This window comes from Odontesthes bonariensis, chromosome 6 (genome assembly GCF_027942865.1).
Source record: "Odontesthes bonariensis isolate fOdoBon6 chromosome 6, fOdoBon6.hap1, whole genome shotgun sequence".
NCBI lineage: Eukaryota > Metazoa > Chordata > Actinopteri > Atheriniformes > Atherinopsidae > Odontesthes > Odontesthes bonariensis.
Window position 1 is genome coordinate 22,378,611 of NC_134511.1, and position 26,924 is coordinate 22,405,534.

Here is a 26,924-nt window from a genome sequence, read left to right on the forward strand (position 1 = left end):
CAGATAAAAGTCCCTCAGCCTCACGCTCTAACCACACAAGCCTCTCCTGTTTTTCTTGCCAGTATTTAGTCACTGCAAGCAAACTCTGAAAAATGCTCCAATAATTTTAGGCATTGAGTCACATTTTGGAGCCGTTCTTACTTTATAGAACTGCTGTTCAGAGCTGTTAATCATTGCCGGATTCTTGTAGATGAGACGGCACGGAAAATAAAACGGTGCCACTGTTCTCCTGATTTACTACTCTCCTGTGTATTCAGCGACATGTCTCCAGCAATACTAATCCGGCAGTCCACACAGCTCCTGCTAATTGCGCTGTCAGGGATTTTACTTCAATTGTTTACAAAAACAAAGGATTTCACTTTAAGCTATTTTTGGCACCAATCAAGATATTCTCTCTGCACAGTAAACAGATAGTTGACATTATTATTATTATTATTATTATTATTGTTACAATCATTAGACAAGTCCCTTCTAACAACCAGCTTTGAACAAAGCTGTGCCTACCCACTGCCGTGTTGTGCTTTGATAGAACAAAGACATATAAAAGTAGTGATTGTCAGTTAGTCTAAGGCCATTGTCTTTCCCAGCTGGTGTGGTCGTGATATTCATTACTCAGAGGTTCTGTTCACACTTTATAGCTGGTTAAGCTGCAGTGTCACTAACTCTTATGGCATATTTACGCTCTGTCCAACGTTCTTCTCTCAAATGCACGGCCAAGTCAGATGAGCCCTTACAGTGAGGTGGCAGGATGCCCGAGCCGCAGCACAGTGTGGACATGACGACTGCCCTTGGTTTGTTACCTGCCATATGGCTTTCCCAATCAGTGCTATCTCTGCAGGTGCAGCTCCAGTAGAGAGAGATGGCGTGCGTGTGTGTGTGTGTGTGTGTGTGTGTGTGTGTGTGTGTGTGTGTGTGTGTGTGTGTGTGTGTGTGCGTGCGTGTGTGTGTGTGTGTGTCTCTGAAATAGCCAGCACTATCTTCCTCTCTAGCTTCAAATCAGGCAATAAGTGTCAAACTTCTACATTCTCCCTTTGGGACATAAAACGTCTTTTCACATCATGATGAGATTACTGAATGACTGGGACCAACCTCGCTGACGTTTTCACGTTTAAATAAAAATTTTTTAAAAAACAGCTGAATGTAAACAGTAAGTTCAATTTTTTCTCCTATTTATAGATGACACATTTGTCTTTTTTTTAAAAACATGTAAGAATTTGTTCTTCTGACTGCATACGTAACGCTTTCAGGCACTGGGATCCTTAACAGTCATCTCTAACTGTTGTTTCACCCATACAGTACTTTATGTTCATTTTCATTACTGATTGTTCTGTTTATGGTTTAGTTATTTGTTAGTTCGTTTAAAAAAAAAAAGGACAAAAATCCCATATTGTTCATATTTTTCTGTTTTTATCATGATGTAAACAAGATTTAAGCAAATAAACCAGACATTTAGCAAGCTGTTTACATTTTGGCTTAATTAATAAATCTCTCGTGAAGTTATTTATCATAAATGTTGAGTCAGTGTTCTGGTCATTGATTGTCCTCTCTGATATTAGTCTCTGTGTCTCTACCAGCTACAGCTAGCTTTTAATATTGTCCAGTATGTCTTGTTTGATTTAAAATTTAATGCACACCGACAAAAGTAAGATCAGGATGCTGTACCACTTTCAGCATCTCTCAGACTGAGTCAGTATCAATGCAGTTGCATTAAACTTCGACAATTGGGGGAAAACTGAAGTCAAATTAATATTTTAACTTTAGCATGAACCCTTCCCTTCCTTCTATGGTAAAAACAGACTTGAGACTTGTCTTCATGTATGTGCTGGATTACCGCAATGTCACGTTTTATGAGAATGTGTGGCAATGCTTACATACACTGGATAGTATTTGTCATGGAGTAGATCTTTCTATGTTTTATGCACAGGTTGGATGGTCTGCTTTTTTGTCTTGTTTTATCAATTGGTTGCATATTTTTATTTCCAAAGCTGCTCTGCCTCATTCATCCACAGGATGAGGGGTTCAATCAGAGAGAAGTTTCATGCAATCTGTTTGTTTCCTTAGGCAAATAAAAAAAAAGGCATGTATGAATGAGATTAAATTAAGATTTGATCAATTTAATTTTATCATATAACGACTGGATTGGATTGGCTTGAGTTGGACTGTAACTTTCAAGTGTCTAGAGATATTATTTGTTGTGATGTAGCGCCATATAAATAAAACTGAACTGAATTCAATCGCTCCTATCTTATCGACACACTTCTTCTGTTCTATTTACTTGTAATCAACTACTTTCAACAACTTTTGATAGTAATTCTGTTTTCTGTGACTCACATGTGTACATGCACAGTATATGTTTACTTTGTGTATATTTCTGTGCGTATATTGTTGTATAACTAAACTACTTATTCTAGCCACACTTGCAAATGAGAGAATAAGTAAAAGGAAAATGATCTTTTTAGCACTTGTTAAATACAATGTTGCTCTTTATATTCAGGTGAAACTGTTTCATTCTGTACATTTGGACATGTGAACATGCCTGAATGTTGCTCCCTCATCAGAGCAGCTCTAAGCTGTGCAGTCCTGTGGTGTTGCTCTAAGTTGGCTGCGTGCTGCAGTGCAGTGTTAAGCTCGGCTGTGTGTCTACAGCATTGTCATCTACAGGGGGCGCAGTTTTATGGACTGCTCTGGCTCAACCACATGTCTTGTTTCTGCCTCAACAAAGATGTATTTTCTTAAAATTTAAGTGGACTTGGTTCTTCTAATCGTTACTTATTGTAGAGTGTGTTGATATAGAAAAAAACCCAAATGATATATATATATATATACACACACACACACACACACACACCCACACACACACACACACACACACACACACACACACACTAATATATCCAGTGAATTTGTTGCCCTTACCAGTTGCAATATCCCATTTTATTCAATAGAGGGTGCTATCTGGTCTCTCTTCTCACTGCTTATAAATTCTATACTACATTTTCTTTGACCACCAGCCATAGTCAGTTTTGTGCAGTTAAATGGGAAGTAATGTGATCCCTTGATACACTTTAAATTACGAAATTGTACATTGTGCCATTTTGCTACCCTGCTGTGATAACACAAATACAACAAGGGCTTGTGTTCTTCCCCTCTTCTCATTTTGGCTGATAGTGACTAACGTTGATGCTAAAATAACTCTGCTATAGGCCTCAGTTGATGGTGCAAAGGAACGAACAGGTTTGCAGAATACTGTATCTCACTGTAGGCTGTGGATCCCTGCCAGCAAACACTCTGGAGACTCTCTGTATTAGAAATGTTGAGGTTGATTCAACACAAGCAGGATGGTGAAAAGCTGGAGTACAGTTTGCTGTGTCTGTGTATGATGTACCGCAACTGACGTGTTAATATGACTGATGCAAAGCAGTAAATACATTAGTAGATCTCCTGTCATTATGACTAACTCTGATCTAATGAAGTGTTCGTTTGACAAATGTTATCGAGACCTGTGAATCCCTGTGACTTGTCTGTGATGAGGAGAATGATTTAATTAGAGCAGGAAATCTGTGGAGTAAAACTGACTCTGACTTTTCTCACTTGTAGCACAGTCTTTACTTGCTGTATGTGTTCTTTACTCTTCGCCGTCCTTCAAGTTTAAAGGTTGGGCTTGATACTGAATCGTGCTGCACTGGAACAGCTACATGTCATGTGGAGTTATGCTTCCATGTGTTAAGTAGGCTTTCTTTACTGTATCTTTTCACTTTCGTGAGTTTGCGTGATGGTCTATGTGTGTTAGTGTGTGTGGCTCTGTCTTGTTGTAGCCACTGTTTTTAGAGGTGCAGCAGAGCGGTTAATATGCTTGCGGGTGCTGGCCGTCACACTGAAGTGAGCTTGGGCAGTAGCTGTGTGTTTCTTTCTCCCCCCAGGTCCACACAACCTGTCCCTTTGTGTCCCAGGCAGGACCACCCCAGGGACAGTTCTCATACACTGGGTGCACTCAAAAACACAGAAATGTGCTTATATGTGGTTTACAAGATCTTTTCCAGTGGTTTTGTACATTTTAACCTGTGTTCTGACACGCAAAGCTGTTTAGTAATAGTTTTATTGCACTTTATTACATTATAAGAAGAGAATCTCAGCACAGTTTATCTTGCGAAATATCACACTGCCAATATTTGAGACAGACGTTTAAACTTTTACCTTTATTTCTTTTGTGAAACAGTTGCTTGTAGCTGTCAGTCATATCATAATAAATGTCCTTGGTCATTTAAAGTTTACTCATAAGCCATACATTCAGAACAACAATTTTAATTTGGCTAGTCACATTGTTTTGAAACAGTTGGTTGATTGCAATTATATGAACTGACCACAATCACTTGTTGGAATAATTTCATTTCACCCAGATGAAAACAGCTGGATATAACTAACAGAAATGTCCTGTTTTTTTTTTTGCATCATATTTGAGTGTTTCCACCACCTTATTTTAATGTTTGAGTGATTGCAATTCACCTTTATTGACAATACCTTAATGGATTTAGTTGTAAAAACCAAACACTACAGCATTTCAATGTGCATAGTTTGATATTAAGGCAAATTACATAGTAGAGGTAGAGCCCAGTCAATTTGAGGAGGCGGTTTGTTGGTTTTGAAGCAAAATTGAGGTGATCAAAGGTGTCAAAATTTATTTTGCCAATTGTTGCATTTGCAATTTGTAGAATTGATCTGGACAGAAATACAGCATATCTCATTTCAGTTCAATAAAATTTTATGAATCACAAAAGGGATATGATATTGCTACAGTATAGATCATTTTTTAAAAATGTAGTTTTTCTATGGACAGATAACAAAATGAATTACATAAAAATTAACAGACAAACATTTAGAAAGTTAAAGTGTAGCAGAGAGAGGTGTGGTTGAAATATTCAGTGATTAATGCAGTGGGGTGTTGTTTTTGTAGCTTTGCAACCACTTGGCTGATGATGAAATATGAACTTTACACCAGATCAGTGCTTCTTCTGTTATGTTAGCTCACTTTTATTCAGAATAAAAATGATGGACTTGAGCGTGGTCCACTGGTTAGATTTTTTTGGTTGGTGTTGTTAGGTTGTTATGGACCTTTTTCTTTTGCCTTTGTTTTGAGTTGTAATTATTATCACTAAGGAGCAATATTATCCAAGGAAGCTTATGTTAAAAAATACTCCATGAACTAGTGTTTCTTTGTAAAGCACCCATTGCCTATCATATGATGATCATATTTACCAAATTGTTGACTTAAGCTCATCTATGATATTGAAGGAAATATACAGCAGGACACAGACTCACATTCTTTCCTGACTCCCTTTCAGACTTGTCAACTTGCACTATCCATTAAAAAAATAGCTTCAACTTTCAGTGGTAAATTTTGTAATTCTGAATACAATGATACAGTGCTCTTTTGTTTTCTGAGGTAGTTGTACTTTTAAAATCTCAGTTGCAGCCTTACTTCAGAGATAGTAAGGATGTCACTATGTGATGGATGTGGGATGCCCACTTCTCTGCAAGGTTTGTTCAGGTTCAGTCCCAAATTATCTTTAAGTAGCTCCCTTGGCTGTGACTTTGGTAAAACTCACCCGAATTATCACAGCAAGAGTGTAGTTTAACAAAAACCTGTCTAGTTGGCAAAGCAAATACCTTATTAGCTGTGCAGTTTGTTCCTGCTGGTGATTCATTCTCATACATTCTCCAGAAGTTCAATATCATGATGGGTCTGTTGCCACAGAGCTGTCAGCCCATCCGTATTTGTATTTGTTTGTGTCATAGCTCAGCCACATAAGCAAGTGATTTATGTGGTAGCATTGCAGACACAAGGCAGCACCACTCCTATTCATTAGTATGCTGCAGTATAGAGAGGGCTACTATCTGATGAGGGGAAGCCTTGATGTTAGAGCAGAGGAAAAACAGACTTATGAACAGGAGGCAGTAGCAGATAAGGAGTGAAATTATTGAAGGAATAGTTGAAAAAGATAACAGCCTTATTTGGCTATTTTACAAAAAGCAGTTGTCACCTAATAATTTCTCTTGATTTCATTCCTGTGACACATTTTATTCGATGCAGTAATCTTAAAATTGCCAAATAAGACTGATATTTACTGTAAGATTAGAAAGAAACTTTAGATGAAGATATATACAACTTATACTTTCATGTCTATTTTTGTACACGTTCTTATGGGGCCCCCTAGAATAACCAATTGAGGACAGTAGAAAAAAACAGAAAAGAAGATCTGGCTGCAGAATATGTCGAAGAAGAATCATTCACTAGCTGTCTGCCTCCATATGTGTATGTGTGAGCCACATGTGCTGGCATGTGTGTGGACTATATGTGCAAGTTTGTGTGTCTAAAGTATCAATGTGAACTGTACATGTGATGTATAGTGAGCCAGGCGGAGAGAGATGTTAAGGGATCTTTTTTTGTCTGCGTCAGCAGTTTCAGAGGAAGGATGAAGAGGGAGAACAAGGGAGGGCGGCAGCGAGAGCAAGAGAGAGGCAGAGCCATACCAGTAAACAGGTGCCGAGTCCATTAGCACCTCTTTTCCTATGCAGTTGCTTTTCTGTACTCGGTATATGAGCACTAGACACAGTCCATTTATACTATAATACACATGAATTGATAAAAAACATCGTCTTCTACTGTATGTAAAACTACAAGAGGTGATTAGGAGGAGGCGGGACATAAATCAAGGAGAACTCAATGAAGCAAATCTTTTATTGATACTACCTTACAACAGACGGGCAGAGATTAATATGTAATAGCCAGTTACTGCTCCCAACCTCACTCTGACATACACAAGCTCACTGCACCAACATCCTTGCTCTGGTACCAATCCTGTCTGCTGCAGCGCCTGAACAGTAGCGAGGGAGGAGGGAGCAGTGCAAGAAGGAGGCAGTAAACGAGGAGCATCTTTTTTCCCCCCTCATGCATGTTTTAGTTTTTTCCTTTTTATTTCCTCTGGTATCTTGGTGTGTCTGTGTGTGTGAGTGATGGGGATGATTGTGTTCCCGTGCAGCCCAGCATTCTTACACAGATGGACACACAGCAGGTCTTTGAGATACTGAGAAATTAAATACAGGAAAAGGAAACAAAATCAATGCAGTGTGAGGAGGGAGAGCTGACTTTGATATAAAGCTGCTCAAGCTATTTCTCAACTGTCAGTTCAACCTTTTGCAATCTTTGCTGATGGGGAGGGTGGCGGGAAGCTCGAAGCAGTTTCACAGAATGATAAAGCATTGAAGGGAAGAGAGCCGTGGAAAAGAAAAGCAACTATAAAAGAAGGGAAACATGTTTGTTTACTGTTATGTACCCCCTTGTCTTCTGCGCAGGAAAGAAGGGAAGAGAGAGGGAAGCTGAAAAAAACTGACAGAGGGAAGTGAGATAGAGGAAGAGTGTGCAAGCATCGAAGCGGGAGGGAGGGAGGGAGAGAAAGAGAGCTTCGCTGCAGTAGCATCCCATAGCAGACGGCTGAGGACCGCCGCTGAGTGTGTGACTGCACTGCTGAAGAGGAGGAGGAGGAGGAGGAGAAGGCAGAGGGTGAGCACGCTCACAGACTCTGCAGGACCACTGAGGAGCACATAGCAGCAGCTCCATCTGGTAGAAGTCCCGGTGCTGTCGCCCGCAGGCCACTGTTGTAAGATCTGGACACGCCAACGTCGCCGAGACCCCCACCACCAACGCCATGGCACAAGCGGCCAAACATCTCCGCAAGAACAAGGATTTAGAAGCGCAGTTAGAGCAGGAGCGCAAAGAAAAGGAGGAGGAGAGGGTCAAAAAGAGGAGTCGCTCACGGGATAAAAAGCGCAAGGTACTGGGACCTTTCACAGGTGGGGGGTGGCCAGGGGTGGGGGGATATGGGTTGGGTGGGAAGTGATGGGTGGCAGGAAGGTTGAGACGACTCCCCTTCTTTCTCTGTCATGCTATGTCAGGGATGCCAGGGCACACATGGAAACCCAGTCATAAGCGTGTTTCCACTGTGTGTACACAGTCTCCCTGGCACACATGTATGTCCTGTGCATACAGACGCAGGGAAACGGTACAGCACACTGCATGCTCTCCTACTCCTCTGACTGCTTTATACCTGCTTTATTGACTGTCCTGTCTGAGCCGTCTGATAAGGCAGCGGAGTGCTCTATCTCTCACTGTGCCTCAGTCCCTTCTGTCTCGTGCCCTCTCTCTTTCTTTGTTTATTCATTGCAGTAATCTTTCATGAAGACAGCAAGCTTGCTTGTGTCTGCAACAGACCGTTCTCTTCTCCTGTCTGTTTTCTCCTCTTTGAGGCATTGTAATGACTGCATAGCAATACCTGCAGGCTTCTGTCTGACTGAGAAGTACCAGGCAGAGCTGAACAACTGGCAAGGTTGATTGTAAATCTCTCTTCTCCAGTCACCGGCTGCAGCGAGGCATCACCTCGTCTACTTTATTTCACTGGCCGCTTGTCGCATTTCACTCACTCATTAATGAAAATGAGTCATCTGCAGGTTGTGTATTGGTGACAAATTACTCCTCAGTAACCGAGTGCAGCCACCCTGTGAGCCTGCTCTCTGCCAGGCTGGCTGTAAACCAATCTGATGCTGATGCAGTAGAGACAGTGTTATGGACAGAAGCACAGCACAGTTTCCTCTTTCCCTCGGAGGGGAGGCAGGGCTGAAAGGCCAGAATAGGGAGGTTATTCAGTGTATTTAAGCAAAATTTAGCAGAGCAAAGAAGAGAAGCAAGAAGAAATGTAACGATACTCCTGAGTAAATGGGTTTTCCATCCGGCTCATCAAACCCAGTCCTGTCATCACAGATTTCCAAGTTAGTTTTTATCATATTCTTGACCTCTAAGCTCTGCAAGAGACAGACCTTATGAACCTTTCATTTGTTTTTAATGACTCAAAGTGGAAGTTAGTGCAGAGATTACTGTGTGTGTGTGCATAATAAATGTGTGTGAGTGCATGTCTGAAAGATGAGATTCAAGAAGGGAAAGCCTGCATCTCTAACAGTATGAATGAAGCAGGGATGAAAGTTCTGATTAGGAGCCTAATTCAGTCCAACTTTGACTGAAAGCGTTGGGTTTTGGAGGATCCTAATCACTTACGTAACCATGCAGCTTGAGTCTCTTAAATAAGCTTCCCGAGTCCCCCCTCCCTTTCCTCAGCTCTCCTCCCAAGCTCTCCTTCCTTTTTTAAACACCAGCTTACAGCCATTCCTGGTTTCTGGAGCAGATCTTAATACTGGGGGGATTCTATCTCTCTTTGTCTAATTTTTTCATCTTTGTTGCCTGCAGCTTGGTATGTGTTCAAATCCGCAGGCTATAATTTACAGGTTGACTGACTTTGTGTCCGTATGTTGTATGTTGTCAACAAACCATTATTGTACCTGGCAGTTGTCTTTGTTGGGCACTAAACACCTGTTTTTGGTGGCTGTCTTTTGCATCGATCTGCACCTCAGGAGTGTCCCTGTCCTCAGTTGCACAATGTCGACAAGGTCAACTTTTTCTAAGTGACAGAAGCTTGTTTTTTTTTATCTTTTAAAAACACTCAAGAATGCTCACCTATAACATTTTAAAATAATTTTCTTGCCAGCTAAACCAGACTTTTGTTATGTAAGCTTCAGTTTCCCGTTTCTGTGTTTCAAGCACATATAGAAAAATTACTCTGCTTCTATTATTGTCTTGTACAAGGAAATTATGTTCGTCCAGTTCTTGTTTTGTATTTTTTGTCTGAATAGCAGGGAAAAGAGTATCTTGTTTGGTTTAATGTGGCGTAATGGTTGCCTCCAAGTGATGCTAGCTGGTCTTTTAAACTCAAAAGCCTTATTTATTTTTCAGTTATATATTTGACCGTAAGATACAGCTTGATTTGCTGATCATTTAATTTATCATCTCTCTCATTGAATCATTTTACCTTTAGTTTGTAGCTGAAGTATATAAAGGTCTTTTACATGATTTTTCATCCCTGTGTGAACATAAATCTGTGCCCACTGATGAATGCCCAGAGTCATAAAACTGGCAATTCCTCATCAAAGGGTGAAAGTTCCGTTTTAATTGGCTTGATGGTGTTGTGGCATTGTACAGCACAGGTCAGATGCTGAGCAGTGGATAATGTTGTCCTCAAATTACTTTTATTGATGAGTTTGCTCCTCTCGAAAAAGGAGCATTGTCAGGGCACGAACAACGCCCTATTGTCCCAGTCAGCACCTATTTTCACCTCTTTCTGCATGTGCGTTCGTGTCTACATCTGAAGCTGCTTCGATGTGTAGGGGTTTACCTGCTGATGGTGGCCATGAGGTATAAAGTAGTACTTTGCTGTGTTCCATATCCGCATGGGAAAAAAAACTAACATTTCTGAGCTCAAGAGCTGTTTCAAGGTCATAGGAAAAGAATAGGTAAATTGGATTATTTTGTAATGCTATTTTATTCTCTTTTAAAATATGTTGGCAGCTTGATTTTGGAAGCTGATAAACAGAAGCTGTTTTTGAACAGTTTTTGTCCATTATGGTCATCTGTTTTAGATCAGAGAATATATCAGACCTTTTCTCTTTATTATTCGTTATCATGTCATGTAATGGTATTTATGCGAGGATCCACCAGTGGAGGGAAGTTAAGCTTTAATATTTTGTGATCAGTTAAATTCATTTTGTCTTTTGCTGATAAAATGACATAAAAAAGGGTTTTCGATTGAACATATATAAAGGAGATTATATATAAGATCTACATAAGATCTTTGTCCTCCTGTAGCTTTAGTGCCACAGTATGTGATTGTTATTTGGTTGGCCCTCAGTGTGTAAACAAATCCAATTTACCTCTCGGGATATATGCACACAGCAGGATATCTGTGTACAGTATAATAGATTATATGGACAATAAAATGGATTTCTCACTGTTGTCATTAGCCTCTCACTCGTTTGGTAAGGACATGAATGAGTTTTGTGTTTTTCATTTGATTAATTATAGATAAATTCTCATTCTTTTTTATTTGTTTGGTCAGTTTTCTCATTTTTCCTCCTAAAGGTCTTCCAGGTTAATAGAAGACAGATTAAGATTTTCAGATATTAACTGATGTGTAGCTGGAACCAATGAATCTTTGACACCTTTGCTTTACAAATGATAATGTAGCAAAAGTAGATAATTCGTCTTTCCATTACTGGTTTTCATCTTGACAAATCATTCAAATATCTTCAAAAGTAGCAGCTCAAACTGCATCCATCATCGGGTTGTGAATCTTTTTCGGCCCAAACACAAGTGAAAATAAATGTGTTTGACTCTTACTACAAACAGTGTTGTAGAACTGCTATAAGGGATACCTTTATTTATTGATCTGATCATTATTTTCTTTTTTGGTGATTAGTGGCTCAGTTTATGAAATGTTGACCATTAAAATGTATTTCAAAATTTCCTGTGGACCAAAGTGACCATCACATCTCTTGTTTTGTCCAACCAACAGTCTCACATTGATTAAAAAATATATATTTGAGATATTTTCTATATTAAAGATATTTTTTGTTTGTTGTTTTTTATTTTTGGCAGCTTAAATGATAATTTGATCATTAACTTAGTAACAGAGTTGATTTGTACACTGCCTGAAGTATTTCTTGATTTTTGGGATGATATGAGGCTGTGTGAAATGGTGTTACTGAAAGACCAGCATTAGTGTTTACATAAAGTAGTGGGTAGCTGAGGACTGACCCATCAGTGGTGCTGCTACTCAGACTCATCAATACAATAAGTCTGGTCAGGATGCAGTGTGGCTGCTTTGTTCCTGTATATTGTCTGGCAGTCTGTTGCCTGTAAATGTAGCAGCCCATCAGGCACCTTAGGGGTAAAAACCAGCTGCATAGACTTCCTTGAAAAGAAATACTGGTGCAGGATAGTGCAGTGCAGCTGGGCTGTCAGTGAACACTTACATACTAAAAGTGCTATCTGAGAGCTCAGTCTTCAGCGTCCAAACCAGAAGAGGCAGCAGTAGCTCAGCATTCCAACCTTGTCGCTATCTTCCTTCCAAAATCTCTTACTCCCCATTCCTCAACAGCAAGCAGAGCTTTCACTAAGGTTAATGTGTTGATCTCTATGACAGATTGGTTTTGTAATGGTGTGGATGTGTTGATGCTGTGTTTACGTGTATATGGCTGCCTGTGTTTGTGTGTTCAGGTTTTGTGCAGCGGATTAAAGGTGCTGCAGCAGAGGCTAAACTTATCAGAACCAACACTTATACCTGCTGGCTTACCTGTGTCCCTGGCCACTATGATCGAAGGGAAGCATTTTTTTCTTCATCACACAGGAAACCTCATTGCTGTTATGTTAGATGTTTGGAGCCTGTAAATCCCAGATTTTGGTCTGGTCAGACCTGAGGGAAACAACATGACTCTGTGAGTCTGATAAAGACATGAAGAAATGCTCTAAACTTACTTCTCTTTAAGTCCCTTTAAAAACAAGACAATCCGTAACACCACTACTGAGGACATTTCTGAAATATGTAGAACTAGTCTATTCCTCTCGAAGCGATAGTAATTCTGTTTCCATTTAGCTGTTCTATGTTTCTATTCACGTTTTAATTTGCTGTCTACGCCTCTTCTAAATCCTCAAAATTGAACTAAAATCTAGATATGAATAGGGATATGTTGGTTGGTAGGTAGGTACATAGATAGAGAGATAGGGAGATAGATAGATATATGGATGGACAGATAGAAAAGGGGTTTTCCATTTTTTTTGTAGAGTTGCCAAAAAGACTGGAGGGATACAGTTATGCTTATTGGGCTTTCAGCTATTCATGCCAATATCTTGTGCATTCGCAAATACAATATAGGATAAATTTGATTCCATTTTGATACTAGATTCTCTTCAATACTGTCAATTTAGCAAGTGACAGAACAGGAGCTAGACAAACATCACTGGGATTGCCTGTTGGAGAGTCCAGTGCTTCAGTGTTTACCCGCGAGCTCCTCATATTAGGCCTTCTGCTTCTCAAACATCTTCTAAATTCGGTCTTCCCAGGGCACAGATAGTTCCAACAGGACAACCTTCCCTGAAGGTTCTGAACCAAAAGCCATCTCTTGCATGTGCATGGTCACGGCTATGGGTGGGAATTGGAACTGTCTCCCGAGGTCGACATTCAGCTGCCAGTTCAGGGTTGTTGAAGAGTTTTTCAGTGGTTGTTGGTGCCTACTGAGAGAGATCGCTGCAATGCTGGCTTGAGCTGGTCCGAGCTGCTTTGGCAGATTCAAAATGTTTTTGTGGTCCGAGGTCCTGCTCTCTTGCATTGACACTATAACTGGCACACATGTACTTATTAACCTCTTCAAGTTGGACGCTCCTCTTCTCGCCAAAGATTCTCTTGGTGAATCAGACATCTGACTGTCTGATGGACATGAAGGATGCACTTTACTGTATCTTACCTTAACTGGGCATTTCTGCGTTCTTATCTTGTTCTTCCTTCTGCACCACTCAGCTCTACAGAGTGTTGTGAGCTTTCTTCTTCTGATTTTACTGAGCCCTACTAGACTGGCCTGGTCCTCTTCCCTGGCCAATGCCAACTGCCAAGTAACTCAACTATAAGCACAGTGCTGCAGCTGGCTAATGTGTTCCTCCTGTCAGTTGGTTTGTTAGTTTGGGGCAACAGAAACAACTTGTGAACACACCTTACTTGGTCTTCACTCTGTGGTCTTCTACATGCTCCACTATTTTGGAGCATGACTTTTCCAGCCTTCTGTTTGGTGCTTGACAGGGTTTGGCTTCTGTGTTAAAAACAGTGCTATGAGTCAGTGAAAGTGAACCATAGCAGTAAAGTCAGGGGTTACAGCTAAACAATAAGGTGAAGCTCTACATTTAAGTCTGTGAAGCTGCTGTTTGATGTAGTTATATATTTGTAAGACTTTGTTTAAGAATATGATTAGGCCACAGAGAAAAAGAATCACATGTCTTTGATGATGCGAATTGGATGTTTGTATGTCTGTCGATGTCTGTGTGTGAAGCATGTTGACATGATGAAACATCACCAGTTCTACCAGCCAGCTGTTTATTTATCTCACTTCTCTTTGCGGAAACTTCACTAGTGTGTGTTTGGGTTTATAAATCCCATGTCATACGTTGGTGTGTGTGCATGAATGGCTGTGGCCCAGGAGGCCACTGTGGAACTCCTCAGACAAATGACTCAGCAGGCCCAGCCGAGGCACTCTCTCATGTTGATGGAGCCTGGGAAGGAGTTTCACTGAGTCCAGCTCTTGGCTCTACAGTAAGTGCTTCTGGTGCAGGGTGGCCAGGAGCTGCAGCCCACTCTGCTTTAATTAAAGCGGGAATGGAAGGCACATGTGAGGCCTGTTTAGCAGTCCACATCCCTCTCCCCCCTCCTGATCATTTTACCAGAGCAATAGCAGGTTTTATTTATGAGCTATCAGGGACTACGAGAGGTATAAAGCACATGCCCCAACATTCCCATTCAAGTACATTACAGAGGAAAAAAATCTCCCCAGTTCAAGGGTAGCATCCTGTCACGACTGAACTAGGACTTGAACCCAAAAGCACAACTCTGAAGACAAAGTACAAATAAACTATTATTTAATGCAAAAATGTAAACAAAAATCACCCTTTCAATGAAGGCAACTATGACAAAGGAGCAAAATAACAAAGAATACAAAACCTGAATAATCAAGAAACTAGATATGGTGTGGCTTATGTTCTCTGGCTTGAAAGACAAGACGAACTGGCGCAGGACAAAGGGAGACGCAGACTATTTAAACACAGGGGTAATGGGGAACAGGTGGAAACAATCAGGAATCAGGGGAGGACAATCAGACCGGTGACACACGAGGGGAGGGAAAGTGACCTGAAACAAGAGGAGAGTAAAATGTCAAAATAAAACAAGAAGCCACGAGACAACATAGACACAAAACAAAAACTAAACATAACTTAAACGTGACTTCTTAGACATGACACATCCATTCTTTGTTTAAATTGGGAGAATAAAAGAAAAATTATGTAAAGCAGGCAATCCCTCTCTGCAGGGCTTAGGCTTCCCCAGTTCTCTGAAGCTTTAGGATATTTCTAAGTTGTTGATCAAGGTGCCTCACTATGTTGTCAGCTTCATCCTCACTGCAGCAATTTAATCTTTAAAGATTGGAGCCACAGTCATAATGCGTTAATATCAGTGTACAAAAAAAAGAAATCATGAGGCACAATTTTTCAAAACTGATTGCACAGACTGTATAGTTCTGTGTTTTCTTGTTGAAACCAAGCTGACATGTATGACTGCAGTACTTTGACAAAAGCCTTTGTGTTAAATGTTAAGATCAGCGGCTTCTGTGTCTGCTGGTTCTCCCCAAAAAAATCTGAACATGGTGTGTCTTACTGAAACGGGCTTCCTAAGATATTATCCCCCTTTATCTTTCTCTCTATCTCGCTCCTTGGCCAGTTGCGCTAATCTCCTCTCTGAATTGTTATTCTAATAGTGCAGCTGTTATGTAACCGCCTGAAACATTGAGGGATCGAGGTTATTGAAATAGATCCTCATCATGCCCAAATAGAAGCGGGAGAGAAAGAGCAGGAGGAAGAACGAGGTAATATATTCTGCAAGGAATTTGATAGGTCATTGATGTACAGCTTGTTGTGAAAATGCAAGGCTTTTGGTGTCTGTTACCCAGCTCTAGCTCTTCCCCTTTAAACTTCTCATGGCTGATGAGGAGGGAGAGAGGAAAGGACGGGAGGGACGATAAGAGGGTTAGTGCAGTTTAATGTACAGGTACTCTGAGTCCTCACACTCTTGGACTGATACAAACGATAGCTGGAGCCTCTGCAATGTGCTGCGTGCTGCTTTAATTTGTTCTGTTTGCCATGTAAGAAACGCTTTTAACAATGTGTTACAATTAGAGGCATCTCTATTCACTTTTTACTGAACAACTAGATTGGGTGCCATGTAATTCATTCAAGACGACAAATCCTACAGCTGCCACGAGGCTCCTGTCTTGCCATGAAATTTAGTCTTTGACACAAGTGGAGGCTATTCACATCACCTCCAAACTGACTAGTGTGTCCAGTGCTTGTTTAGTATGCTTGCATAATATCATGCAATACTAATATTCTCAGTGTGAGCCTGCTGGTGTTAGCACGTAGCTCAAACCACTGTTGCTACACAGTGTGTTCAAGGTAAGCACGTCAGTGTAGGACCAATTTGTAAGTGAGTGGGAAGTCCTTTGTGTGTTGGTTATTGTGTGCGAGTGTTTGGCGTGAAGACGAGTGCTCACACTGAAGGAATATAGCCCAGAGGAACAACTGCTGAGGCAGAGAGTGAAAGCAAAAAGGAGTGAAATAAAAGAGGAGTGTGAGTGACCCCAGGATGACTCTGCACCCTTTTCCCAATAATTGGACAACTGATGTCATATTTACCTGACTGATATGATGATTCCTTTTTTTGCCGTCCACCAGAAGGAAAAGAAACAATTTCATTCGAAAGCCCCAGTAGTACAGTATATCATTACAGCAACATAGCTTCCTGGCTGTAATTCTCAGTTCCAGTTCTCAGAGAGCGGACAATAGAGAATGTTTGATTCATTTAATGCAATGTGCAGCAGAGGATTGAGTTCATGGCTGGAGTCTGAATTTCCTGACTGAATTAAACCTGCACTGTCCAAAGTGGTGTCCAGAATGCTTTATATACGCGGTATGTTACATAGGCACAGACTAAACATTCTTCTGGTGTTACAGATGATGACAGAATAATACCAGGCCTTGATTGGTGCCATGTTTTCCCTTATGACAAATCTAAGCAGAGTACAGATTTCTTGAGTCATCTAATCTTCACGTCTGGTATCATAACAGTGTTGTAGCATCACAGACCTGTTATTAAAAGCTTAGCAATTTGTAAACCTCTTGCTCTGATCCCCCCTGAGGGAAAGGTGGTGTCACTGTGATCTGATGATCTTTACTTCTCATCCCACCCATCATACAGACCGATGCTCTCCTCTCCTCCTAGCAAGATTGCCAGTCACACATGTATGTGAAAGAGGACAAAGCATGACAGAATACACAGCAGCCTTCATTCATCCATTCCCATGTTTAAAAAAACACAACAACTTTTTTAAAACATTTTTTCAAAGTCATATTGCTTTTAGTTAGAGTTATCCTGTCCAGCTGGTAATGGGTACAAGATGGGATACACTGTGGACGGATCAGCAGTCCATCAAAAACAGAGAAACAAATAGCCTGTCATGCTCATAATAAAGCCTACAGCTAATTTAGAATCATCATTAAAGCTAATGGCTATTTGGTCTGTTGGAGAAGATCAGGGAGAACCTCAGCAGGCTTTAACAACAGACTACAAATTTCATTTGTGGTGTAGGCATGGAAAGATACTACTTTTTTCCTTTCTAAAATTTTTTTATCCATCCATCCGAGGGTAAACCAACCTGGTAAATTCAGAATCACCATTGCTAACCACCACACCACCGTACAGCCGACTGACTTTCTAGTCTCAGACAAATGTTGGAGGTCACACACTAGTGATTTATATCTGAGGCAAATCAATGGTTCGATTGCAAGGTATGAATGCTCCATAGACGGGATTTGTGAGGCATGTGGAGATGTCCCAGTCACTGATTGAATATCTCGTGTGCTTGATATCTGCAAGGAGCCGGCGGGGGAGGAGTTGTTGAAGGAGCTGTCAGTGAGGAACTACAGCTGAGCTCAAGAGACTATGACATGGGACAGGTGAATCCCAGAAAAGAATGTGATGAGTCAGAGGTTAAAGGGGGAATTTGTGGAAAATTCACATTTGTCTGTCCTTGAAAGCTTACACCGATCGGCTATAACAGTATGACCACCTGTCTAATATCGAGTGTGCTCTCCTCATTCTGCTAAAAGAGCCCTGACCAGTCAAGGCTTGGCCAAAGAACATCTTTCTATTGGGCTTGCTTCCCACAGATGCCATCAGATCCCATCAGATTGGTATATGCAGAGTTCAGAAGTCAGAGGTACACCTCAGGCTTTTTGACATGCTATTAATGATCAACTTAAATGAATTAAAAGTATGTGAGCATAGAGTTTCTGATTAAAAAAAAAAAAAAAAGAAGCATAATATGCCCCCTTTAAGTCTGGTGAAACATTTGTGTGTGACCCCTGCTGCTTATCCCTAATGTGGAATGAACCCACTAGGACTTCAAAACTCGTGAACACAAGAGAAGCTCATTGTAAAATGAAAACAATACAATGATCTGACGACAGTAAAAATCTTGTGGTCTGACCTTGGCTTTAGTAGCTTCACTGAAGCTCCTGCTTGTATCCGATAACGTTCTTCAGAAGATTGTCCCCCTGTGATTCAAATGTACTCTCAAATTGTTATTCCTGCAATTAAATCATGGAAAACAAATTATTTAAATGCTCTGAGCAAATGAGAATTTAAACACGAATGGGTGTTTTCATGCTGATTAAGGAACCCAATAAAGAAGACTATAATATGATGGAAGACTCCAGAGTTTGCTTTTTTGATATGAATTAGTCTGAGAGAAAAAATGTATTTGGTCAAAAGTAGTCCTTTTCATACCTGCTCACTGCAGGATGTGTAATTCAGAGTAACAAGGGACAGTGACTCAGATATTTACCTGCCCATGTTTAACTGTGTTTAGTCTCACTATTCTGTGTTGTTTTGCTTATTATTGCATTTATTTGTTCATTGAACAGAGACACGTGGATTGTCCTCTGGCACAGGATTTACAAGCTAGCTAGGAGGATACTAGTGTCACCCAGTGTCTAATTGGCTGACCCCAGATATTTTTCTCAGGCAGATGCAGAGCCTGGTGTCCAACCCTTCCCTCTCCTCCCTCCCTGCTGAAGTTCATTCCTTTAACCCTCCCATAATCAATTCTCCTGCTTCAGTACAGCATACAACTCCATCCCTCTTCCCCTCTCACTGCTGCAGTTACTTGCGGCACATTGCAACACTGCAAGATCATGGATTCTTAACACCTCCCGCTTTCCTCTCTGAGTTTGCTCTACACACTGTGGATCCACATTTAGAGAGATTAAGTGAGCAACAGTGAGGGGAAGGAGGGTGCATGAGAAATCAGCCACTTTTACTGTTTTGGCAGCTCAGTGTTTTTAGTAGGCAGGAAAACAGGAGTGCGGGCAAGTTAGATGTGGAAAAATCAACTTCTACAAAGCACATTTATAGAATCTTTGATTCATTAATCAGACACATGCCGTGTTTCCCTCTATATTGAATTGAATAAGAGAAGGTTAGTCCTTGGAGACTGTAGCGGTAGTGGCTCAGGATGAAGGAGAATCTGCGTGTATGCAGCAGCTGTACAAGGTCAACCGCATCTCATGCTTGATCACATGTAAGCGCACATGTATACAGACTTGGCACACACACACTCCCTGTCAGCCAACCCTTAGTCAGCACACCACTGGCTGCTCTGAGAGAGTGTTGGATGTCGCCACCTAGTGTTCATGCAAAGGAGCCTCCAATCATGATAAGAAATCTGACATCATCTCATTTACCCTTCAGGATTCTCTCCTCCAGTTAAATACTCAGCTTTCACGAATCTTACATGATCTCTCAGTATGGAAAACTGAGCTGGCTAGCTGAAAAAAAAGTCACCACCTGGATTTAACTAAGCAAATGTAGTTTAGTTTAATCCAGACTTTAGTTGGTCACATCTAGGTTAAGTAATGTTATAATCCCTTAAGTGAGGTAAGATGGCCACAGGTTTTTCCATCTATAGGTTATTTTTTCCCTGATGACATGGGTACATTTCAAGATAAATGAGTAGTTCCAGCATTATGAGACATTATTTTTTACACATGAGTAGGCCACCACCGAGACCAGACCTTAACTCCATCATCAATACAAGACATTGGAAAAAGATTAATTAAACTCTGGATGGAAATTAATATTGCAACATTGCATGTGCTTATTGAAACAATGTCACAGCGAATGTATTTGTGCTTTGGTAAATCAAAATATAAACAAATAAAACATTCGAAGGAGCCTTTTAAAGAATTAAATTAAAAGTTCAACACAGCTCTAATTATCTCTCAGAGACACAAGAACACTGTGCCTTAACTGTCGCCTGCACACTAACATTAGATGCTCTTACACACATCCATATTCAGTTTCCTGTACAACCACATGATGTACTGAAAATCCACGTTTACCATACATTAGATGGATCAGATCACCACTGCTGAACACTGTGTCCTTTTTGATTGGTGTCTTTAACTAGTGGTCAAAGGGACACAAATATACTGTAAGATGTGAAAATATTGGTCTTATGGTGAATTTCCATTGTTATTGATGGCTGAAGGCAAATGGTGTCCAAATTGCATTTGACTATATTAATTCTGTGCACATCTTTGTTCTGCTCCTTTTACGTCACTCAGTTGACCACCTTTTCTAACCATTTCCCCTGCCTTCTGCAGCCACTCTGCAGAGTCTAAATGAATGAGAAAAGAAAATATTGTTGGGCTTGAGGCTACGCAGCACAGTTACGCTGGTGGTAATGGAAGAAATGTTTGTCAAAGCATAGAGCACTGTGACTTTGGCCTCAGCACCTCTGGGCACAGAACTTTAATAAAGTGTTGGAATGCTTCTGCATCTTACACAAACGTGTGCGTGAGAGGAGTATGTATATTTATACTTATTGTGGCTTCTTCTTTATCTGACCAAGTTAAAGCCTCTGGGTTTTTCTGATTGACTAAAAATTATTGTGGATCTACATTATTCATGGATCTCCAAAGAAGTATGTGACAGATGTTTAGAAGACAAAAAAGCTGTTGTAACCAAACCTTTAAGGATAGATTCACACTGGCCTTAAACAATTTGGATTTGGATTTGAATTCTGGGTCTGTTTTGCTTTGTCATTATAGTTCAACTTTTTCAAGCAAAAAAAAGAAAAGATGCCAACCAATCAAATTCCTGAACTAATCTTGTTTATGATCTTGTGACTGATTGTCGCAACAATTCCAAACATCAGAATGTGTAGATTTGGGACCTGCTCTTGTTCTCAGTTCTATAATACTTTTTGGTTTTAAAGGTCTTTTATAAACACATGCATGTAGTTTGACAGTATTTATAAAAACCGATCTGTCAATCAATTCAAAGAAATGAATACATTTTTCTTTGAATAGAGTAAAACACTTAAGTTTTTCAAAAGGGAGCATGCACTGAATATGTGTTTTTGTTTGTTTTGTTAACTTATACCAGTCCATTGTTTCGCATGTTACAGAGTAAGGCTCATATGTTTGTGTTCGTAACTGTTAATTAGTTCAATCAAGACATTTGAAGACATGGCCTTGTTTTCTGGAGCTTGTTGTATTTTTAATAGTTTATTTAATAAATGATTGATAAGTTGATCAAGAAGAAAATTAAAACATAAATTACACTTCAGTCTCTTCCCCAAAGAACAGTGTCAGTGTGTCCTAAATTAAAATTTCATTCAGTTAAAGTGAAAAAAAGACTATCCATGTCCTCTTCTTGTTTGTCCAATGCCCAGGATGCCCAGGATTGTCCTAGCTTTGCTATTTTCCCATTCATCAGTATTCTTGGCCCACATTCTCTGTCATCACTCCTTTTTACATTCTCGCTTTCTGCTGATTCTGTGAAACTGAATCTACTTTAACACTTACTCCCTTTTTTTTGTAACCCAATCACTTCTTTCACTGATCCCTCCCGTGCACTTTTCTTCTTATTCAGGTATTGTAACGTTGTCATCTTAATAACCTAAGTCGTATCTGGGATTAATTTGGAGTGATACATTAGCTTTCATGTAGATATAATGTAGTGAACAATGTATCATTGTTAAAATCATTTCTACATGCACCCACTAAACTGGTTCTGTGGTCAGTTTGTGTTTTCAGCTTTCATTTGTTTAAACTTGAAAATGACTGCTGAATGTGTATTGAAGTTAGCTGTAGATTTTATCAGTCAGATTCTGTATTTTGACCTTTTGTAAACTATATTATTTTTGTGTTTCGTGGGGCGGTTTTTACATGCTTCCAGCATCCTTGAACTTCACTGGTGTTGTGTAATGTGCTCAGAATATATTGATATTGAGCAGAGGTGTATGCGTGAGTGTGAAAATCTGGCCAGCGTGTTTAGCAAACTCGTATCAAGTGAAAATCCTTCCTATGTGGCTGTACCAGTGCTTTGTTAGGCATAGTATAAATATTCTTTATTTTCAGTGCTCTTGACATGTCAAATGATTCACTCTATCTTTATTAAGCTGCTAAACTTGATAATATGTATTGTATTTAAAACTCATGTTCTGGTTAACAGCATAGTTCATCAAATGCATTAAAACCACCTGAAGGTTAAAACTCAGATTCACTTTTTTAAGTCCTTTTTTTTTCTTACTCCTTGGCATCACTACACTTAAATATAGTAACTGGAACAATGTGAATAAGCCTGCACATCTGTTTTTTCACCTAATTCATGGCTAAGCATAATAATTTAGACATCTGTCTCCCTCAGCAGCAAGAATAATGAGAAATATCAACTTAGTCAGACATTTCCGCATAGCCTGAGAAGAAGGGTTTACAACGATTGATATGATGTCATAACTGAAATGTCTTGGAGTAGACTGGGAAGCCAACCAAATGTTTGTCAATGTTGATATTTAAAGAAACAATATCTAATGTATGTTATTTGGATTAATTGGATTTATATATTTTATTCCTGAAAGATGGATTTATGAGAGAGGACTTGTGAGGGATGAGCCGGTCTTAGCTCCCTCTGCTGGTCAGACCCACGTCAGAGCCCATTTACCTTCCACTTTACTGTGACTTGGTGAGGATCTGAGTTTGACAGCACAGCATTATGCTGACAGTGGGCTTGTGTGCCTTGTTGGTTCAGAGATCATGCAAAAGATGGAGGGGGTGGGAGGTGTAAAGGACTTGACGCTGCAGTACCTTCACAAAAAATCATTTGTGTTGTGTTGCGTGAGACGCCTAGAGGAGTCCATCTGTATCCGACACACATAGAGTCACACATTGCCCCAGATACCAGCAGAGCATGCACATACTGCACAAACTGTATTCACACCCGTGCACACAACCTGTGCAGCAATTTGAGGGTGTTCTGCAATACTGTTACGCAGAATCATCAATTATTCAATAAGAAATTCTGCACTCGTTCATGACGGGCTTGAACGACAGAGATGGAGAAGATGAAAACGCAAAAGAATGTATAGAATTAAAACATTTTAATTCATCCTTTTGTGCAAACCTAAATCAATGTGAGTAGAAAAATAATTACACAATAAGTGATCCTGATCGTCTGATTTATCTGCCATGTGGTCAACATCTGTCTAGCTGCCAGTAAAGCACTGCCTCATCAACTCACCACAGGACTCCAGCTTTTCTGCATATATAACTTGGATTGCTCCTATAAATAACCACATCAGCATGATATTTTATGTACTGAGGGGTTCATTAAGACTTCTCTAAATTCCAAATAAGCAGGTTTTTGAGGACAGATAGGGATCTGGAGGTCCAATTTTGGTCAGGAGAGGACCACCTGACAGCAGACAGACATCATATTAGGGAAACTCCACTACTACGTTAGGCAGAGCCTCTGCAGAGCTCATAAGTATGGACAAGAGGGTGTTTGATAGTGTGGGGACTGCTTTGACGATACGATTTGGACACATTTTATAGTGTGATACAGGTTCGTAAAGGATACAGATGTATGTAGCAGGAGCATGAAGACAAAAATAAATACTGACTAAGTGTTTGTGAATGTGTACGTGCTTGAATGAGCATTTATAATTGTTGTCAGGGAAGGCAGGTTTTAGTGCAGAGCTTAAAACAGCGAGTCTAGTGGTATGTGTGCATATTGTCAGGGTGGAGACACAGTTTAGTGGAGGCAAGTCTAGCATTGTTTGGTCCACAGCACTGCAGGGTCATGAATGATTTAATGGCTTGAGAGGTGAGCCTCGTCCTCCCGATCCTAAGATGCATATAGACATTTACGACGCGGAGAGGTGATTCATTTTCATGAGCAGATCAACTGTTGTATCGATATTCTGAATAAATTGGATTTCTTTCGGTTATATTTATGACAATATGTCTACAGATTGTGTAGGTGCTGCATTTTGCTGCAGTTTATCAAAAGAAAATGACTCTACTCCTACATTGTGTTAATATTACCCTCGCTCATTTTCAGGAGAGACTTATGTAACTTTAAAATAAAGAGAAGAATCTTCAGTTCTTCTTGAGCGCCTTGTTACAGAATTTCCCCAAGCTCTTTGGTACATGATGATACAAACATAGCACTTTAAAGCCATGCTCCTGTTAGACTGCAGTCACTGAACATTTACTTTCATGAACATGACTTTATTCTTGTGAGAGGTCACATATCATGTGGTGGACAACCCTGTTCCCACACAGTCAACTCTCACACATTACCTTGTACACAGCCAACAGAAAAGTAGGACTATAGACACATTGAGTAATTGTTCCGTAAATGATATATTGTGTAGGCTTATTTTTTATTTTCATTGGATGTACACTCAAAATATCTTGCTGTGTTTTAAAAAAAAAGAAAAAACACATTGTAGTTTTGATGATTTAAACTACTAATTTTGCAACATTAGCACCTGAGCACAGTGCATGTATTTCTCAGTTACATTATGTGCCCCACTCCCAAAGCTACACCAAAAACTACTATAATATTGTATAATTTATGTCTATTATTGTCTGTCTTCCCAAAAATGATTCTCTGTGAATGTGTCTCGGTCTGATGTATTTTCAGCGGCACTGATGCTTCTGAGTAGTATCAAAGAAATATATTGGTACTGTTGTTGATGCTTTTATAAAGGTTACAAACAATGTAGCATGAAATTGAGTGTTTGCAGTTCATAGATTATAATTTGAAAATATTACTGATACAACACAAAAGTGACAAAGGAACAGAACTGAGAATTAGAAGTCCAATTAGAAGTCTGCCTGTGACTTCAGCAGTGTGTTAGTGTGTTAGTAGTGTGTTAACAGAGTTAACCCTAAACTTAGTTGAGAAAAAAACACTCAAATGCAGCATAGTTTTATTTATAGCCATTAAACCACTCTAACCTAAAGAAATTTGTAAAAGTGCCCTCTGAAACCTAAACAACGTTTGAAATCAGCTCCCTAAAAGGGTCTTCCTAATGTATGTACATCCAGTCTAAATGGGAGACATATGATTCTCTGTAAGCAATGTCAGGGGCACTTTTTGTGTGGGTACACACTCTTTCCAGTTCACAAGCAACAATGCTAATGAAACACAAAGGACACCTGTATCGTGACTAAATCGTACTCGTGTGAGAACGGATGTCAGGCAGAAGGACGAATTTGACAGGGATTTATAATACAGAGCATGACAAAGCAGGAAATATGATTTAAAACAACAACAGGACAAACAGAGGAGAAATTTGTGCATGGTTTGGGGGGGGGGGGGGGGGGGGTGATATGTGACTGCATGCATGTGTTTGTGTGAAACAGACTGTGGAGGGTTTAAGGTGGTGGCCATCTAGTATGACACTTCCATGGCTATTCATCCCTCTTTCATGCTCCATTTGTTCAAAATGGCAGCCAATGTGCTACCTAAGAGGAAACTATTTTGAGGCATTGCATTTGGTCATTCTGTTTGTTTCTCACCTGCTGACGAGACCTTTTTTTGAGTCAGTTGCATACATTCAGCAATCTTGAAGCAATGCTTGTCCTTTTGTCCCTTATGGAGAGAATGGTGCAGCAAATTTCAGACAATACGATGTTCATTATGCCCCTACACTGTTGGAAATAGTTGAATATGTATTTTATAGTGATATTAGCTATCCACATTTTCTATAACTTTTATTTCTATAACTTTGACAGTACTGGACTAGCTGAGCTGTTATTGATGCCAGTGGATATACTGAATGAAAGTTGTTATTGTTGTACCATGACTTGGATATTTCTGAAAGCATCGTGTTTTTTATTCTTTCTTTCTTTCTTTTTTTTTCAAATCATTCTTCGTCTCCTTCTCTTCTCTTATTACTGAAGAAATTGTTGAATTGCCTGCTCATTTTACTTTGTTCCCAAATATTTGTACTTAATCTTAATGATGATAATATATTCTCAGTTTTTAAAGTATTTTCCCACACGCTGGGCCTCCCAGTACAAACATGCTTTTTTACTGGTGCCAACAGTGCATCATCTTTTCACTCTGCTCTTGACCCCTCTCATCGTGAACAGCTTCACTTACAATGTTCGCTCTCATCACATTCAAACTCTACAGCTATCCTCTCCTCTCTTTTGTAATTCTTTTTTCTGTTTCTGTCCAGCTCTCCAGTTTTCAAGACACACACTTTTTATTTTTGTTTTACTCTCTTCTGCTTTTCTTTCTGTTTAGTCCTGGAACTGACCTCAGCCTTTCCATGTGTGCTCCTTCATATGTTCTCGGCTTTGACAACCCCCTTGAACTGCTCTTGTGCATCAAATCCTGACTCAAGTGCTCCCTTCCTGTTTCTTTGGGCTTTGCTGAGGGTCAGGGACTTCTCCATGATTGGTATGTGTCTCATTTGGAAGTAGAATACAGGCTTTGTGAGAACAGAGATGTTTTTCTCAGGCCACAGGTGTCCAGCAGTGAGGAATGTGTTCACTGTTGTTTGAATATTGTGAGAGGAAGGTTAATTTAGATGCAGAATTACAATTGGGGCTGAAAGTTTGTAGATTTAGGGGCAGGAACTGTGATCTTTATACAGATTAACTGCTTCTGCCTCCAAATAAGAGGGATCCTAAGGGTTTTTTTGAAAGCATTCAGCTTTTCTTCTTAATCTACATGAACTTAACTATCAAGTTTTCCGTCAAAGCCACGTCTGCAAAGGTTTTTAGATGGCGTTCAAAAACTGAGGACACACTTTTCAGAGAGACAAAAGTATCAAAGGGTGAGAACAGTTTTCTGAAGACACAGTTTGCCAGA

At 40.0% G+C, this 26,924-nt stretch overlaps 1 protein-coding gene across 1 annotated transcript in view; it reads left to right on the plus strand.

Moving 5' to 3' along the window:
• The first annotated feature begins 7,495 nt into the window (after window positions 1-7,495).
• The window catches only part of ank1a (ankyrin 1, erythrocytic a), a 94,210-nt gene continuing 74,781 nt past the window's right edge, over window positions 7,496-26,924 (plus strand). The window contains exon 1 of the mRNA XM_075467948.1: window positions 7,496-7,829. Coding sequence (XP_075324063.1) covers window positions 7,704-7,829 — 126 coding nt within the window. The 5' untranslated portion in view covers window positions 7,496-7,703. The remainder of the gene's footprint in view (window positions 7,830-26,924) is intronic.